The 17,976-nt window shown below is 40.1% G+C and overlaps 1 protein-coding gene across 1 annotated transcript; it reads right to left on the minus strand.

Annotated features, from left to right (window-relative positions):
- Positions 1-1,484: 1,484 nt before the first annotated feature.
- Positions 1,485-11,324, minus strand: tsku (tsukushi small leucine rich proteoglycan homolog). The gene is made up of 2 exons (XM_083695124.1): positions 11,027-11,324; positions 1,485-3,821 (listed from the first exon to the last, which is right to left on the minus strand). Exon 2 carries the CDS (start codon positions 3,813-3,815, stop codon positions 2,775-2,777), a length of 1,041 nt encoding a protein of 346 aa, XP_083551250.1. The 5' UTR covers positions 3,816-3,821; positions 11,027-11,324; the 3' UTR covers positions 1,485-2,774.
- Between the last annotated feature and the right edge of the window lie 6,652 nt (positions 11,325-17,976).

The following is a 17,976-nucleotide window of genomic DNA, read 5'->3' on the forward strand; positions in this document are numbered from 1 at the left end:
TACTGTAAACTAAATACATTTGATCCTTCTCAGAATCACTGTATGCCCCATTCAAAGCTCTTTTTATACATTACATCAGTGCTAACTGATCTGCATGGGGACTACACATTTACTGAGGTGCATTGATTTCCTCAGCCTGATAATCAATAATACATGGTGCCCATGACCATCTGTTGTGTGTGTGTGTGTGTGTGTGTGTGTGTGTGTGTGTGTGTGTGTGTGTGTGTGTGTGTGTGTGTGTGTGTGTGTGTGTGTGTGTGTGTGTGTGTGTGTGTGTGTGTGTGTGTGCATGTTAGATAATGAACACTGTATCCTATTCTATCACACATTATTAAGTGGCTCAGGGTTATTCAACATGTCTCAGGAGAATTCAGAAAGCAAATACTTTTAGCATTAGACCAGTCCCAGGAGAGTTGAGCCCTTGAACTATGTTCTACTGAGCTACAGTGATACAGCCCACAGTTACCTCTCACACTCCTCCAGCCTGTTTTTTGCCCTGAAGATAAGTGCAGCTATCAGTCTATGACATAATCACAGGTACAGTCACAGTAAATATGAGGGGTGTGCACTCACTGTACAGTACAGTAAATGGAACAAGGTTGAAATAAAACGGATTTGTTGTTCTTAAATTACAGAGATGTTTTTGCAACGTCACTCTGTTAAAGGGATAGTTCACCCAAATTACAAACTCACATATTTGGTTCCTTACCCTGAAAGGAGTCTATGGATAAGGACAGACTTCAATTCACACTTTGGTTTTGTTTACCTGGGCACTGTACTGTAACTAACAGTGAATTGTTAGCATTTTTAACCAAAACCAAAACCAAAACCGAATGTAAGCATGTTTAAAATGTCTTGCTCAAATCATCTCAGTGATTTAAATCAAGTAATTGAATCTCTTCAGAGAATTTCACATGATTTCGGCATGAAATTTGAAACACACTAACCTACGGTCCATTTAATTTTTTGGGGTTAAAAATGCTTTTAATTAGCTGTCACAGTGCCCAGATATACAGAACCAATGTAGACTGCTAATTTCAGGGTAAGGAACAAAATATGTGATTTTATAATTAGGGTGAACTACCCCTTTAAAGTCAGAATTGATCCTAGCAGGCTGCCTTCCACACCTCAACATGTCTTCTCTCTCTAGGAGACCAGGAGATGGACCAGTGGAAGTGACATCTGGAAGTGCTCTATAAATGGGGTCATCAACAGAGGGCCACACTGACATACATATTATATGACACATATATTATAACCCTAACCCTCCCTCCTAACTCTGAAATAAAAACATTTCTATGAACTTGTGAAATACTGTACTTTTGGGGAGCATGAGGAAAGTGGCCTTCAATCTTTAGGGCATTGGGCAGTGGATACAGCATACGACGTATAGCAAACAAGGTTAAAAAGAATGTCTGAGAAAGTTAAGAAATTGGTATAAAAGTACACAGACAATACAAAATCTCTAAAAAGTTCAACAGCTGTAAATCTGACAATAATACATTTATTGTTCATGACTTATACAAAGTTATATACAGTATTGATAAACAAATATAAACTATCTACAGATGATTGACATTCAAAACACCTCATTTGCAGTCATGAGGCTAATTAACTCGTAGGTCCATGACATACCACAGGGATACCAAGGCAGGTTTAAACATATAACTGTTACACAGAATATCAATGATTTTAGCTGGGATTACATAACATATCTATACTTATTGCCTAGCGCAGAAGCACTGTTTTAGATGCAACATTCACAATATGTCAAAGAAGGATGAACCGTATCATGTATCAAATGCAACATAGTGTGGTGTTTCAGTTGAACACAAAGCTACTTTTTGTCTGTCAGCAGAGATATACTGTAACAATTCACAACCAAACATGTTTTACAAGGTAAACCTGTTTTGATTGTATTGACTAATAGATTAGTCTCAGTTATGCTTTAAAGTAAATGTTATGGTCATGGGAAACCGGTGACATTCAAAGCTTTGTTTATGCATAGATTTTTTTTTTTAATCACATTTCAACCTGTACAGGTTGCTCTTTGAAACAAAACAGGTAATGGTGATTGTCAGGTCGTTGGCCATGTAAACATGACTTGGTCATTGCAGTGCTTACTGAGGGTTAGGGTTAGGAGGATTAGAATAGGAACATTTTTTTCAGTTGTGTAATGGCAACAAATAAAAATGCTACGCTGCATTACTATCCTGTTAGATACTGTACTGTAGCAATTTTATTTAACACAAGATTGGGTAAAACGTTGTTTGTCATACAATGTCAGTCTGACAGGGATATGTTTCTACAGGGTACTACACAGGTACTGTCTAAAAGCTATTTTGTGTAGTGTTACTACATGTGCATAGACTACTATTTTATGTTAACCTTTGGTCTGACATGACTGAAGAGTAACCCTTGCCCTTGTACCCTTGAGAAACTTCTAATTGATTTGGATCATAACAAATGATTCCTAGTGTTTTTCATTTGTGTTAATTTCAAGATCCAGGGATCACCCTCAAAACAAACTTCAATGTTAGCTTGGTTATTGAAAGCAATGTATACATAGAAAGTGTTCTGTGATACTACGTGATATTTGTCCATGTTTAAGTGGATTAGTAGTAATCCCTCAGACCATTGGAATAAGTGCAATAAACAATTCAAAGAGTAATTATCAAGTTTGGCAGGAATAACAGAAACATGTTGGATAAGTGTAAAAAGGCACAGTTTTAGCAGAAAATGTGCTAAGGAAGATCCATTCTGAAGGCACAATCTCAAGACACAATTCCTTTAACATTACAGGTTAGCACCTCATCATGTTTGGCTTGTCCCAGCTGCCTGTGAAACTGCCCTTGCTTATGCATCCTCCAGCAATGGACATTCCTGCCCAGGGTAATACTCTTGATGCTAGGCAAGTGGCTTAGCGTGTTATTTGGCAATGATGTCACTTCAGAGTTGGACAGATTGAGCTCTTGCAAGTAGACAAGTCCACTGAAAACTGAGGGGCTCAATGTCTTGAGTTTAGCATTGTTGGACAGGTCCAGGACTTGGAGGTTCGGCAGGCCCCTGAAACTGTTGGGTTGGATCGTGGAGAGCTCAGAGAGACCACTAAGGGATAGGTAAACTAAGTCATTGAGCTCCGCGAAGGCACTATCTTCAATGCTGGAGATAGGATTCCCGTCCAGGTTTAGGTCTCTTAGCAGAATGCCTGTTAGCTTGGGTACAGTCCTCAGCCAGTTCCCTGCCAGAGTCAGGCTCTGTACATGAAGAGCACCCCCATGTGGGCTGGAGACTGTGGTCAGACGGTTGTGAGACAGGTCCACACTAACAGGCTCGCCGTGACCCTTGGTAGTGAATACATCCAGGTCAAACTCCTGGAGGTTGTTGTGGCTGAGATCCACCTCAGCCAGCGGGAGGCCAGAGAAGCAGCCCTGGGGCAGGCTCTCCAGGGCGTTGTGGCTCAGATCCAGGGTCTCCAGGTAACGCAACCTGGATAGAGCCTTGGGACTGATCTGGGTGATGTGGTTGCTGCTGAGGTCCAGGCTGACCAGTGTGGTGTATCCAGGCCCAGAGAGCATGGTGTCAGTCAGCAGATCCAGGGAGTTGGAGGACAGGTCGAGGTGGGCAGTGTCCAGCGGGATAGGGATGGGGGTGGTGCTGGGGCCCACTCCTCTGCATTCCACCCTGGTCAGGCTGAAGCTGTCAAACAGGCCAAAGCTCTCCACCTCACAGTGGCAACCCGGGTGGCAGTTCTTCACCGTGCCAGAATGGACAGCCAGCAGCAGCGACATGCTAACACACAGGAGGAGCACCATGGCAATCTAAGGGGAAATAAAAATACATTTTAAAAAGCGGAAAGTCCTTTCTACTGTACATATAGTATATATGAGGAAAAGCATACATAGAGCCATAAAAGCACTTTAGTATCATTCAGTGAATAGAGAACAGGCTTATAGGGCATAAGGGCTAGGGGCTCCATTTAGTGAATGAGCATCACTGTCTATTCATTCAAGGTAAACATATGTGAGTAACATTGATATGCATTCCATAAATGGGATACTTTATGGCACTAAACTCTATATAGAGTATACAGTAAGCAAACGCATGCATGCATACACACAGAGATACAACATACACACTAAATACAAAATATACAGTGCCCTGCATAAGTAATGGGACAGTGAAGCATTTTTTCTTCTTTTGGCTCTACACTCTTGGAATCAAACAACTACTATGAGGTTAGAGTATAGATTCTCAGCTTTTATTTGATTGTATGTGTGTACATATTGGTTTCACCATTCAGAAATCACAACACTTTTTATGCTTAATCACCATGTTACAGGGTACCCAAAAGTGATGGGACGGATTTATCAAATGCCCAAATTAAGCACTCATGTTTAGTATTTGGTCGACAATCCTGTGCATGCAATAACTGCCTGAAGTCTGTGACCCATTGACCCCACCAGATGTTGGTTGTCTTCTCTGGTGATGCTCTGCCAGGCCTGTACTACAGCCATCTTTAGCTGTTGATTGTTTTGAGGTATTTTTGCCTAAAATATTATCATCAGTAAATTTAAATCTGAATATTGACTTGGCCAGTCAAGGACATTACTTTTTTTTACCCTGAAAAACTCCCTGGTTGCTATGGAAGTATGTTTTGGGTCATTGTCTTACTGTATGACTGTATGATTTCTGTACACTTCAGAATACATTCTGCTGCTGCCGTCCGGAGTTACATAATTAATTAAGACAAGTAAGCTTGTTCTCGTGGCAGCTATACATGCCCTAACATTAACACCCCCTCCACCATGTTTCACAGATGAGGTGGTATGCTGCAAGATACTTTTTTCTCCAAACTTTCCACTTGCAATTATTCTGATATATGATCATATTCATCTTATCTGTCCACAATATTTTTTTAGGTACTTTTTAGCAAACTGTAAATGACCACCCTTTTTGAGAATAATTAGTGGTTTGCACCTTGCCGTGAAGCGTCTGTAGTTTGGCTGGTGACATATTTGCAGACGGTAGTCTCTGACACATTCACACCTACCTCCTGGAAAGTGTTGTTTTGTGCTTTTTTCTTAATTATGGTAAGCATTCTTCAGTCATCCACTGTAGAAGTCTCCCTTGGCCTACCAGTTCGTTTGTGATTGCTGAGGTCACCAGTGCTTTTAAAAAAAAAAAAAAAATGTTCCAAACTGTTGATTTTGGCAAGCCTAAAGTTTTGGCTATGTTCCCAGATTTTTCAGCCTAATAAAGGCTTCCTTGACATTCATTGACACTGCTTTGGTCCTTATGTTGACAGACACCAATAGCAGACTAGCAAATGCAAAGCCTAGGATCAATACTAGACATTGACAGCTCTCTTATGCCTGCACAAATGATGTGACGGGACACACCTGACCATAAAAATGTTGTTAACCTCACAGTAATTCTTTGATTGCAAATCCAAACCTTTGGAGTGAAGAGCCAAAAGAAGAGAAAATGCTTCACTGTCCCATTACTTACGTATGGCACTGTATATGCTGATGTTTAGAATCGGTGAAAATATTAAACTCTTCCTAAATTATTAAACCTACTGTATGCATCTTATGAGTCATTTGTACAAATGTTGGAGTCACCATGATAACTTTATTTCCTCCATCCAGAACCAGCTCAACCTATTATGGGCCCCTAAGCTGGTATGACGTGCTGGTACCAGAAGTAAGAATTTATACAGGAGATGCCCCATCAAGGCTTTGAACTTTCTATGATTTCATTTAAATAAACAATTTGACTGTTCAAAACCTTCCTTGTGTTATTAATGAGATACAAGAAACCACACAAGGATTTTTAATTCATACAAATATAATGGGTACAAGACTGTACAAAAATTACTTATTCTGGATAGACTGGTGTGAAACAGCAATTATTAGTGGCTGAAACTGAGATGAAATGTTCAACACTCAAATTACGAATTTAAGAACAATTCAGTGAATTTAAGAGATGCGTAGCAGCATTCAATAATTATTTGGATACCTTATGTGTAGTTATCACTATGGTCTTTGGTCACACATTTTTCATGTTATATTACAGAACATCTACAATACATCTACCACATCTACTATCTACTTCTGTATGGGAAATATACTGCATACCTCTATTTGCTGTTGTTGTCGATAGTTTAGTCCAGTTTAATCCCTCTCTCTCCCACCTGCTACGCACAGCACTCTCTGAGTAAAATAGCAGCACTTCAAAGACTTTTGAACCAGCCTAGCCCTTGTCCCTTAGGCAGGTAAATGAACTGCTCTTAAGCCTATTACTGCACTTGGCAGAAGCCAAGCCATACAGAAGCCGAGTCATAATGACCTGGAGAACCCACACGCACACATGGAAATTGGACAGAGGTTAACAATTGGAGTTGTATAACAGGTACAGACGGACAACCGGCCAAGAGTGTAGCCCGGCATGACCCCCAAAACCCCCCCCAAAAAAAGGTTGATCATTAATTTGTGCAGTGGGCCAAGGTTGTTATGTGGCAGACCACTTATTGCATCGCAAGTTAAGAGATATCAGTTATCCTAATCCTATACGGCCTGAAAAGTCTACAGAGAGGAGTTATGTAAGGTTGCATAATAAAAAAGTAATCCGGAATATCAGGTTCATTGTTCATCCAATGACTGCCTCTGTTGTTCATTCAAGCACAATGAATTATCAAAACATTATCAAACAGTTGACTCTAACTTGGATTTGCTGTAAGAGCACAGTTTTACTGTCTTAAGTAATCTCTCTGTTCTTTTGCAGTGATAAATAAAAGAAAGGGAAGAGTACATAAATGTGTGTTTTGTTGTGCTTTGTTGACTCAAAGCATGAGTCATCCCTTCAGTGGTTTCACAATAGAAGAAGGGGCCGGTCTTCTTATTTTGTTAATCAAATGAAGTTGAGTAAATACAGTACTTCCCTTTTAAACAAAATAAAAAAATGTATTGTGCTCCTGTAAGCTTATTCAAGTTACCATTCCTCCTCTGGCTGCCTCTAAGATAAGAAGCATGTTATTTTTTGGTTTTCACAATACAGGCTGAACTTTAGCATTAACATTTAGCATTAACTCATGTGCCCTTTTATAAACAATTACTAGGGCATCGTCCTTCCACCACATATCCCCCTCTCACTGACTACATCCTCAGTGACTGGGTATATTAGAAAACCCATGAGAGGGCAATCTAAGGCCTTGTGTAGATGTGATAAACTGTCTCGCACTAAAACCAAGTGGTCATTTTATTTATAAGTCTCACATTGGTGTTAGTAGCTATGTCCATACATCTACTCTTTTACTGGGGACCGTGAACCTTCTGCACCAGGTGTTTCTCTCATCCTTTCACCAATAAATCTCAGAAAATAGCAAACGGCTGTTGGCACTGACTTCAAATCAACCCAACTTTAACCATTGTAATTACTTGATAACAACAACTATTGTGGCCAATGGACGTGACCTGATGACCACCCACTAAACACATCTTAGTTTTACGATTTTGTCTAAGTTTCAACACCCTAATATCCGTAAGGAACAGCATACACACCTCATGTTTCACTATTTATTAAATATTCACACACATGTTAAGTAAATCTTAGCCCTTACCTCTTGGTTTATAATATCATTCTTTGTTATTCAATGTTCTTCACATTTGTTTACTTGAGCCTGATCAGTAGAGTTCTGTGAAGCTCATTAATCATCCACCACTACTCGGAATCAGAATTCTTTTATTTGGCCAAGTATATTTGCACACACAGAGGTTGGTGCATGGACATAAAAAGCAAATAGCAAAGCATTCAGAAGCATTCTCAATGTTATTGAGAGTATACTGTCGCAACTTAATCCCTTAGTCAGAGCCTACAAACAATATAATTAGAAGATAGACTACACACTAATCCTTTTTTAGACAAATTAGTGCATGACATCAAGAACTGCCTCTTTTTGATGTCATACATTAATTTGTCTTAAAATGATTAGCGTGTCCTCGATCTTCTAATTAAATAGTTTACAGTGAACTTAAAGTAATGGTGCTTAAAACAGTAGCATCAGAACAACCACAGTTCTAAAAGACAACCTTATATGTTTAAGCAGATTATGAGTAAATCTACACCAGAGGATGCAGGTTGGAAGAAAGGATAGATTAACCAAACCAACTATCAGTGTCTTTCAGTGTACTTACAAAGGCTGATGAAGCATGGGTTACAGCAGCAGTCTATATCAAAAGTGGCCCACTCCACCCTCCCTCTGTGATCAAACCTTGCATCAAACTCTTAGGTGACACAAGTGTGCATGGTGATCTGTTAGTGTGGCCTGGGACGAATGACTGTAAATGAATGGACACATTGAAGTCTAATGTCACTCAATTAATAGTAGCTTGTGTCGCCAACGAAATGCATACTTCCTCATCACCATTTTGGTCTGTCCACCCACTGAATGTGCTCAGTATTTGCTCCCGTGTAGAACAACACAAGAAGAACGTGTCAGCAAAAGGTGACCCCTGGGCAGTCACGTGCAGGCCTCTGCCAATCGACCATGCGCACAATACGAGAAGCACACATTCGAAATTGACTCAAATTGTAATTATTTGAGAAATTAATTAACTGTTTGATCCAAAGCATATCGATCACGAGATGATGGTAAAGTATACAGAAAGTCTTAGCTTATGTACAGTGATTATCCACTTGATATCATCATCCGAAGTAAATTACCATCACACAGAAAACATGGTCTAAATATCACAACATTTTAAATAGCCAAAGAAGCCTTCTTAATATCTTCCATCACCAGCCACGATTGACAAGTTGCTGATCTCATCATCTCATAATGCTTGCTCATGGCAGCGTCCATCAGTTCTATCAAGCCTTGATTAGCATTTCACTATTACTGTATGTGACAGGTATGTGAAACAGACGTGAAGTTGTTGCAAGAAGTTACATATGTAAATGCTATGGATTTATTTAAAGACATGACGTACTGTATAACTAAAAGCGTATTTGACTTGCTCCGACCGAGCCTCGAACTTGCGACCTACCGCTGTCTCGCCAACACACCTGACCATCAACTCAAATGCCCGATGCGAACCAGCTAAGCTATTAAAAAGCTAGCAATTCGACAACGCGGGTGGGGGTTTTTGAATTTAAGGAGTGAGGTTACATATGTAAATGTTATGGATTTATGTGAAGACATGACGTACTGCATAACTAAAAGGGTATTTCCACTAAATGGATGTAGAAAAAAGATTAATTAACCTGTCGTAGTATATAAACTTACACAAACCTGGCAAACACACGAGTCATTAGAGAGAAACTATGCTGCTAATTTCGGTGTACTCAACGATGTGTAGGCTAATGTACAGTAAATATGTCTATGCCTACAATTTGAGATGCAAGACGACAAATACTCACGTTACCAATAGCCAAATGTCACGCTGAAGGCCATAGAGCAATAGTCTATGTTGCTTAGTTTGTCCCATCTTTTATGAAAAAAAAAACGTTTGAAAGAAATTGACGCACAAATTCTCCAAGCTTTATACACACATTTTTTTGGTAGACCAATCACACATTGTGTAGCAATTACAGTAAATTAATAATAATGAGGATATGATAATGATATGCAGTTATACATATTTTGGCACTATTATATTAGTTGGACACGGTTAATTATTACAACTTCGTGCAGCCTAATCATCGCTGACATCATTTATTAACTCTTTAGTAGGCCAAATTATTATAATAATTTAAACTCCACATTTTTATTGGGCTCCTATATTGCCATCTTGCATTCATGATCGTGTGATATAGCTACATGTTACAACTATTACTGAGAATATACAAAAGAATAATGCATGTACTGGCCTATATTGCACACAAAATGTGATTTTATGTACTTTAGTGTTCGTGTTAAATTGTTGCGGCGCTTCTGGACGCAACGCGCCAAAGTCTAGCATGGTTCATAAGGTTTCCATGCTCGGTGCTGATAGAATCCCTGCACGTTCCCGCCTCTTAGTTGGCTCAGATTATTACTTATCTTATTTCTCTTACAGCGCTTTATAGCGGTAAGAGAAATGCTTCATCGTCCGATGAAATTAAAAAATGAAGACGGCCAAGCCATGAATTTATATATTTCAAGTAATTGTAGAACATCAAAGTCACCCTGGAATGGACCTCATTTGGGCAGGAAATTGGGCAGGAACAATACCGACTTCACCATTGGAATTGGGAATTGCATTGGGAATTGTCTTTTTGGGCAAAACTACAAGTGAAAATTACAACGGTACCACTAGTGGCCACTAGGTTTTGCGGCGTGCCTGCCAGACGGCCGATTGTTTACCTGCCTGACTGGTTCCAGTGAGATACTGAGATTTCAGTAGTGGTGTATGTCAAGTTTCTAAACAGACTACACTTCCTATAAAGTGTACAACTCTTATTATAACAATGACAATGGATGTTTGCTGTCCCTTATTACTTGCTGACATACCCGCCCATTTCAATCGCTGAAAAAGTAAATGCGTAATATTAACTGATGAAGGAGCCCTGCCTTTTCTAAGGCGGGCAATGATTTTGGGTGCCGCTGCGGATCAAATTTCTTGCAGCCGTGGCAAACCGGGCCTTTTACCTTTCCATACCTAATGTACTTCTCTGTAAAACTCATAGCGTGGGGTATTCCTTGATAATCAAATCTCACATGTAGACCCCCCCCCCAACCCTCCCTCTGTCAATCTCAACTCGACTTGTCACTCACTCGCGTACAACTCGAATAGTTTGCCTTATTTTCGTTATAGTGACTTTTTTTTTTTTATCAATTTAGAATATCTTTGTAAAATAAATGGTCATACCATGTATGATTTAAATGAGGAGCGCAGATTTCTTAAATAGCTTAGGCAAATCAGAAATGTGATCTAACCACCTCCGAATAAGTGGTTCTCAAGGCGTTCCAATAAATGGTTGTCAAGGCATTCCAATAAGTAGTCTAGAGATGTCATCATTCAGTCACTCACACTTTTGGACTTACCTTGACCCTCAACCGGGAATCTGAAGAATTGACTCGCACACCGGAGTCTCCGCTTTAGTCTATTTCACCGAGCCACAGAATGTTGCATGCGACTCAACCACCGCTCCCATTTCTAAGTCCCATGGCATTGTGCAGTTCAGTAAAGTCTTTGCGGTTTCTTGCTGTACATCGTTCACTGTCAAAACTGCAACCTATGGTGACGTGAGGAAGAGAGACTCGAACACTTCTTCGATCCCACATATCTTATAAAATCCTGATACTTTCCGCACCCCTCTTCTTTCCCAAGCGGTATTTCGAGTTTCACTCACAATGCGCTCTCTAGTGGACACTGCTTAGGCGGGGACCGACTTGAAATGACGCAATTGTTATTGACACGAAAAATATTATGCAATGTCGCGGCTTTTTTACAACAAAAAAAAACCTTTTGACTCAGACACTTTTGGGCTAGGCGTTTTACTTTTGTAGCCTAAAACAGAATGCCAAACGAAAAGCAAGTCTGGGCTTGTCATGGTGGTTGCTGTTTGCTGTTTCTGTTTATATTAACTAAAAAATCGACATTTAATTATGCTGCGAAACAACTTTTTGTCAAGGGATAAGAAAATTAACATATATATATCTTATGAGGTGTGATATTTTTAGACGTCTAAATCGAACGACAAACTTACAGACACTTTTTTTGGTTGCCATTTTGTCAGCAGAATATAGGAAACTGGCAGCTCACAAGAATCTGGCATTGTTCTGGGTTGTAAAATTTAGTTGAAATCCAGATTAAATAGTTGCCTATACAAACATTTTATGTATAACACCCATTGGTTTGGCCCTGTTTTATTGTTCAAATAGATGCATAGTGATGTCCACAAAAAAAACACACCACAGCTCTAAAATGGCCCTCCCTTTCTCATACTATCTGTTTAACTTTAAACTGTGAAGTGGCTGCAAAGACTTAAATACCTTCATTGCAAATCGTGTGGTTTTGTTAAGTTATTAGGTAATGCTCAGAGAATGAGCCCCTTGTGTAGCTCATTATGTCATTATTATTATATGGTGTGAAGGTATTGGCATCAAAAGAAAAGGGAATGTACAGTGCCTTTGGAAAGTATTCAGACCCCTTCACTTTTTCCACATTTTGTTGTGTTATAGACTCAATTTAAAATTGATTAAATTAAAAGAATTTGCCATCAATCCACACACAATACCCCAGAATGACAAAGCGAAAACAGGTTTTTAGAAATGTCAGTATTAAGATGGACTCAATTCAACTTATTGAGTGTTTCACACTACTGGGAGACTTCAACATCCAGTCGGAGAAGCTTCACTCATCTGGAACGCTTGACCTTCTATCCTCCTTCGGCCTTACCCTGTCCCACTCTCCTCCCACTGATAAGGCGGGAAATCAGCTTGACCTTGTCTTCACTAGATCCTCCCATACCTCAAACCTCACTGTTACCCCTCTTCCAGTTTCGGACCATCATTTTGTATCCTTCTCCTTCCCTCTCAAATGCTCACCCTCCCAACCAGCCTCTAGACACACTGTGTCCTCTCGTCGCGGCCTGCGAACCCTCTCACTCTCCACTCTTTCTTCCTCTGTCTTATCTGCCCTACCCTCTGTTGAATCCTTCTCTCTTCTATCCACTGATGCAGCTTCCTCCACCCTCCTGTCCTCTCTTTCCTCATCCTTCGACTCTCTCTGTCCACAGATCTCAAGGCCGGCACCATCCGCTCCACGCGCTCCCTGGCTGTCTGAAACCCTGCAAGCTTGTAGAATAGGGCTCCGGGCAGCTGAGAGGAAATGAAGAAAATCTGGCATTCCTGATGATCTAGACTCTTATCTCTCTCTCCTCCTCAACTACACCTCATCTGCATCAGCTTCTAAAGCCTTATACTACCATTCCAAAAATCAATCCTCTGTCTCTGACCCAAGGAAACTTTTTTCCACATTTTCCTCACTCCTCAACTCTCCTTCCCCCCCTCCTCCCTCCTCTCTGTCTGCTGATGACTTAGTCACCTACTTTGAAAAGAAGGTTGATGACATTAACAGCTCCTTCCCTCTACCTCTCACCAACAATGCTACCTCTCCTCCCAAACCCACTGCGCAACTCCCAGTCCCTGGTTTAGCAGATTTCTCCCCCCTCTCCCCTGAGAATGTTCTAAAGCTGGTCACATCCAAGCAGGCAACCACCTGCCTCCTCGATCCTATCCCCTCCCCCTTTCTCCAATCCATCTCCAAAGACCTCCTTCCGTTCCTTACCACCTTAATCAATTCCTCTCTGTCCCTGCTGCCTTCAAGACAGCCAGAGTCAAGCCTCTTCTCAAGAAACCAACTCTTGACCCGTCTGCTGTCCATAACTACAGACCGGTATCCCTTCTCTCCTTCTTATCTAAAACCCTTGAACGTGCTGTCTCTAACCAACTGTCTAACTACCTCCTTCAAAACAACTTCCTTGACCCTCACCAATCCGGCTTTAAAGCTGGGCACTCAACTGAAACTGCTCTCCTCGCTGTCACGGAGGCTCTCCACTCAGCTCAAGCTTCCTCCCTCTCCTCTGTTCTCATTCTTCTGGACCTGTCTGCTGCATTTGACACAATAAACCACCCAATCCTTCTCTCCACCCTCTCAGAATTGGGCATCTCTGGCTCTGCATTCTCCTGGTTTGCATCGTACCTGGCCAATCGCTCCTACCAGGTGATGTGGAGAGGATCGCTGTCCTCTCCACGACCCCTCACCACTGGTGTCCCCCAGGGCTCTGTCCTTGGGCCTTTACTGTTCTCTCTCTATACCAAATCTCTCGGCTCTGTAATTTCGTGGCAACACGTGTCTCGGCATGTCTTGCAGACATTTCTGCTTGGATGTCAGCCCACCACCTAAAGCTCAACCTTGACAAGACTGAGCTGCTCTTCCTCCCAGGGAAAGCCTGCCCTCTCCAAGACTTCTCCATCACAGTAGAAAACTCTACTGTGACCTCCTCCCATACAGCCAAGAACCTTGGGGTGATCCTTGACAACCGCTTATCCTGTGTGGCGAACATCACAGCGACAGCACGCTCCTGTAGATTCTTCCTCTCCAACATCAGACGGGTATGTCCATTCCTCACTGCAGAGTCACTTCCGATCTTCTGCCGTAGATTGAAAACCCATCTCTTCAAGCTACATCTTAACAGTCCCTCCTAAAGACCGCTTCACCCTCACTATCCCCCCTATACTAACCCTAACCCAGAGACCTCTTCTCCCCTGCTACCCCCCTGTACAAGTTCTCTCCTGCTAATAGAATATATTTAAAATAAATAAATAAAAAATAAAAGAATTAGCCTACTGGCATTACGACTGCCAATGGCCCCTGGTGTGAGCATTGATTACTTTGTCTTATGATGACTGTTGGATAGATGATTCACTTACTTAAACAAATGTATTTTTTGTACGTCGCTTTGGATAAAGGCGTCTGCTAAATGCCATAAATGTAAATGTTTCATTGATGACATTATTGCATTTTAGCAAATTTTAAGAGCGTCATAGCAAAGGGTCCGAATACTTATGTACATGAGCTATTTCTGTATTTCAATTTTAATAAATTTACTGACATTTCAAAAAACTTGTTTTTGCTTTGTCATTCTGGGGTATTGTGTGTGGATTGATGGCAAATTCTTTTAATTTAATCCATTTTAAATTGAGTCTATAACACAACAAAATGTGGAAAAAGTGAAGGGGTCTGAATACTTTCTGAAGGCACTGTATATCATTGTCTAAATCCAGATAATATGGATGTATAATTGCTACAGCTGGGTATTGGCAAGGACCTCACAATATGATAAGTATCACGATACATACGTCAAGATACGATACTATTGCAACACAGTACATATGGCAATACATTGCAATATATCTATCTATCTATCTATCTATCTATCTATCTATCTATCTATCTATCTATCTATCTATCCATCCATCCATCCATCCATCCAATACTTATATCTATATCCATCTATCTATCTATCTATCTATCTATCTATCTATCTATCTATCTATCTATATATATATATATATATATATATATATATATATATATATATATATTACAAAAATGTAACTTTAGGCTACTGAGTTGTATGTACCACCACTGTTGTGTGTACAATCAGTTTATTCCCTTTTCTCTCAGGAGTAGTTCCCCTAGCCTAGACACTGGTCTTGGGTTAGTTTGTGTTACCCCTAGAAAGGTTAAGTATAAGATTTGGAGATGGTAAAAAGCAGCTAGATCAGACCCTAAGATCAACTTCACCTCAGACCTCTCTGTCAGGCATTGTAATATCATCTCCACCAGATGGTGCTAGAACTAAGAACATCCCAAGAACACAAGCTGCCAATGCACATGTGCAGCAATTCTAATATACTGTACCGTATGAGCAGATAGGGAATTTCCATTGACTGCAGTCCATTCAATGACTCTAAATTCCTTTTCTATTCAAGACTACAGTAACATAACAAAATAAATATGTGTAAATATGTAAATATACGTTTATTTCATTAGACACAATGTTAGTTATGTGTGGTGATGCCATGTGATATACACCCCCGGCCACTTTATTAGGTACACCTTGCTAATATTGGGTTGGACCCCCTTTTGTAGCCCATCTACTTCAAGGTTTGACGTGTTGTGCATTCAGAAATGGTCTTCTGCATACCTTGGTTGTAACGAGTGGTTATTTGAGTTACTGTTGCTTTTCTATCATCTTGAACCAGTCTGGCCATTCTCCTCTGACCTCTGGCATCAACAAGCCATTTTCGCCCAGAGAACTGCCGCTCACTGGATATTTTCTCTTTTTCGGACCATTCTCTGTAAACCCTAGAGATGGTTGTGCTGAAAATCCCAGTAGATCAGCAGTTTCTGAAATACTCAGACCAGCCCGTCTGGCACCAACAACCATGCCACGTTCAAAGTCACTTAAATCACCTTTCTTCCCCATTCTGATGCTCGGTTTGAACTTCAGCAGGTCGTCTTGACCATGTCTACATGCCTAAATGCATTGAGTTGCTGGCATGTGATTGGCTGATTAGATATTTGCGTTACCGAGCAGTTGAACAGATGTACCTAATAAAGTGGCCGGTGAGTGTACATCACATGGCATCACCACACATAACTAACATTGTGTCTAATGAAATAAACGTATATTTACATATTTACACATATTTATTTCATTATCAAATTCCCTAATTGCTCATACTGTACAGTATATTATTGTATTTTGTATAATAGACTCCAAATTATGTGATGGTAAATGATTCAAGAAATTGCAGTAGTAGCTATAAGATGACTAAAAGGTTTCTATTTTTGTTTGCATATTTCATTGCACTGTTGGGTCAGGAGCAGTCCTGAGCAGTATGTTCAGGTGCATGGTGTAGATTTCAGCTGAGCCCTCATTTTTCTCCCCTCTTTCAGGACAGAGGTGTCAAGGTGTTATATTTAAGAGGCTCATCAGCTTATATGGGATATGGGTCAGCAAAGGTGTAATCAGTTTCCTTCTCCCAGCACAAACAGTGTCCCCCCCCCCTCTCTCTCTCTCACTCACACTCACACTCACACTCACACTCACACTCACACTCACACACACACACACACACACACACACACACACACACACACACACACACACTGCACATCTGCAATCTTTTGGGAACATACACCCTAATGAGGCCTGGCCGACCCTTTTTAACATTTCACCTTGTAAAAGGCATTGTTAAAATTGTACATTATTCTCTGATCTCACCTATGTTGCTCTAAATTGTGTATGAATTTGTATATATACTGTATATAATCATTCACCACTTATAACCTATGTTTGTTTGTTGCTTTATGTTCATTGTATGTGTTAATTACACAGTATTCTTTGATCTTTTTTTTTACTGTTTGCAAATGTATTAAAATTGAAATACAGAAATATCTCATGTACATAAGTATTCAGACTCTTAAGAGTGCTATGACACTCTTAAAATGAGCTAAAATGCAAAAATGTCTGCAACAAGTCACTCAACAAATAGAATTGAGTCCATCTGAGTGCAAGGATAATAGTTCATGTGATTTCAGAATGAATATCTTTTGTTTTTATAGTCTCTGGTTTGTATAGAATCAATTACACACTGTGTGGATTATGATGTCAATACCAACATAGCAAATTTCATGATTTTCTGTTCCTGACAAACTCCCCAGTCCCTGCTGGTGATAAACATACCCATAACATGATGTAGCTACCACTATTCTTCATATGAGGGATAGTGCAGAAACTGCATTGCACGTGCTGGATTTGCACAAAACGTAATGCTTTAAACTAAAACCAAATAAACACATTTCCAGTATTTGCTGTATCACTTTAATTCATTGTTGCAAATCCAATTATGGATGTGAAATTGATTATTTTCCATTAAGGAATTGTTTTTCACCACTTGGTTATAGACCAATTTTGTAGAGTGACTGAGATTATGTTGTCCCATCAACTGTGCTTTTTCCTCTCCACCATTCAACTTTGTAGATTTTTGTAAGTCTTCCCATGCCTTGGGGTCGCATTCCTGAGCAGTTTTGTTCCTCTCCATTTGCTCAGTTTGTAATGACAAGGTAATCCACACAGTGTGTAATTATTCTTATGCAAATCAGAAACCCTATAAAAATAAAAATATTATCCTTATTATAAGATGGACTTATTGAGATGGATGGACTTATTGAGTGACTTGTTGACGACGGTATTTCTGTATTTCAATTGTAATACATTTGCAGAAATGTCTAAAAACGTGTTTTCGCTTTGTCATTATGGGGTATTGTGTGTGGATTGATGGTGGATTAATTCATTTTAAACTGAGTCTATAACACAACAAAATGTGAAAAAAGTGAAGGGGTCTGAATACTTTCCAAAGCCACTGTAGGTGTTGCGATGCAGATGTATGTCTGTCTAAATTGGCACTCTGAAACG

The sequence above is a fragment of the Argentina silus genome, assembly GCF_951799395.1.
Source record: "Argentina silus genome assembly, chromosome: X".
Lineage (NCBI taxonomy): Eukaryota > Metazoa > Chordata > Actinopteri > Argentiniformes > Argentinidae > Argentina > Argentina silus.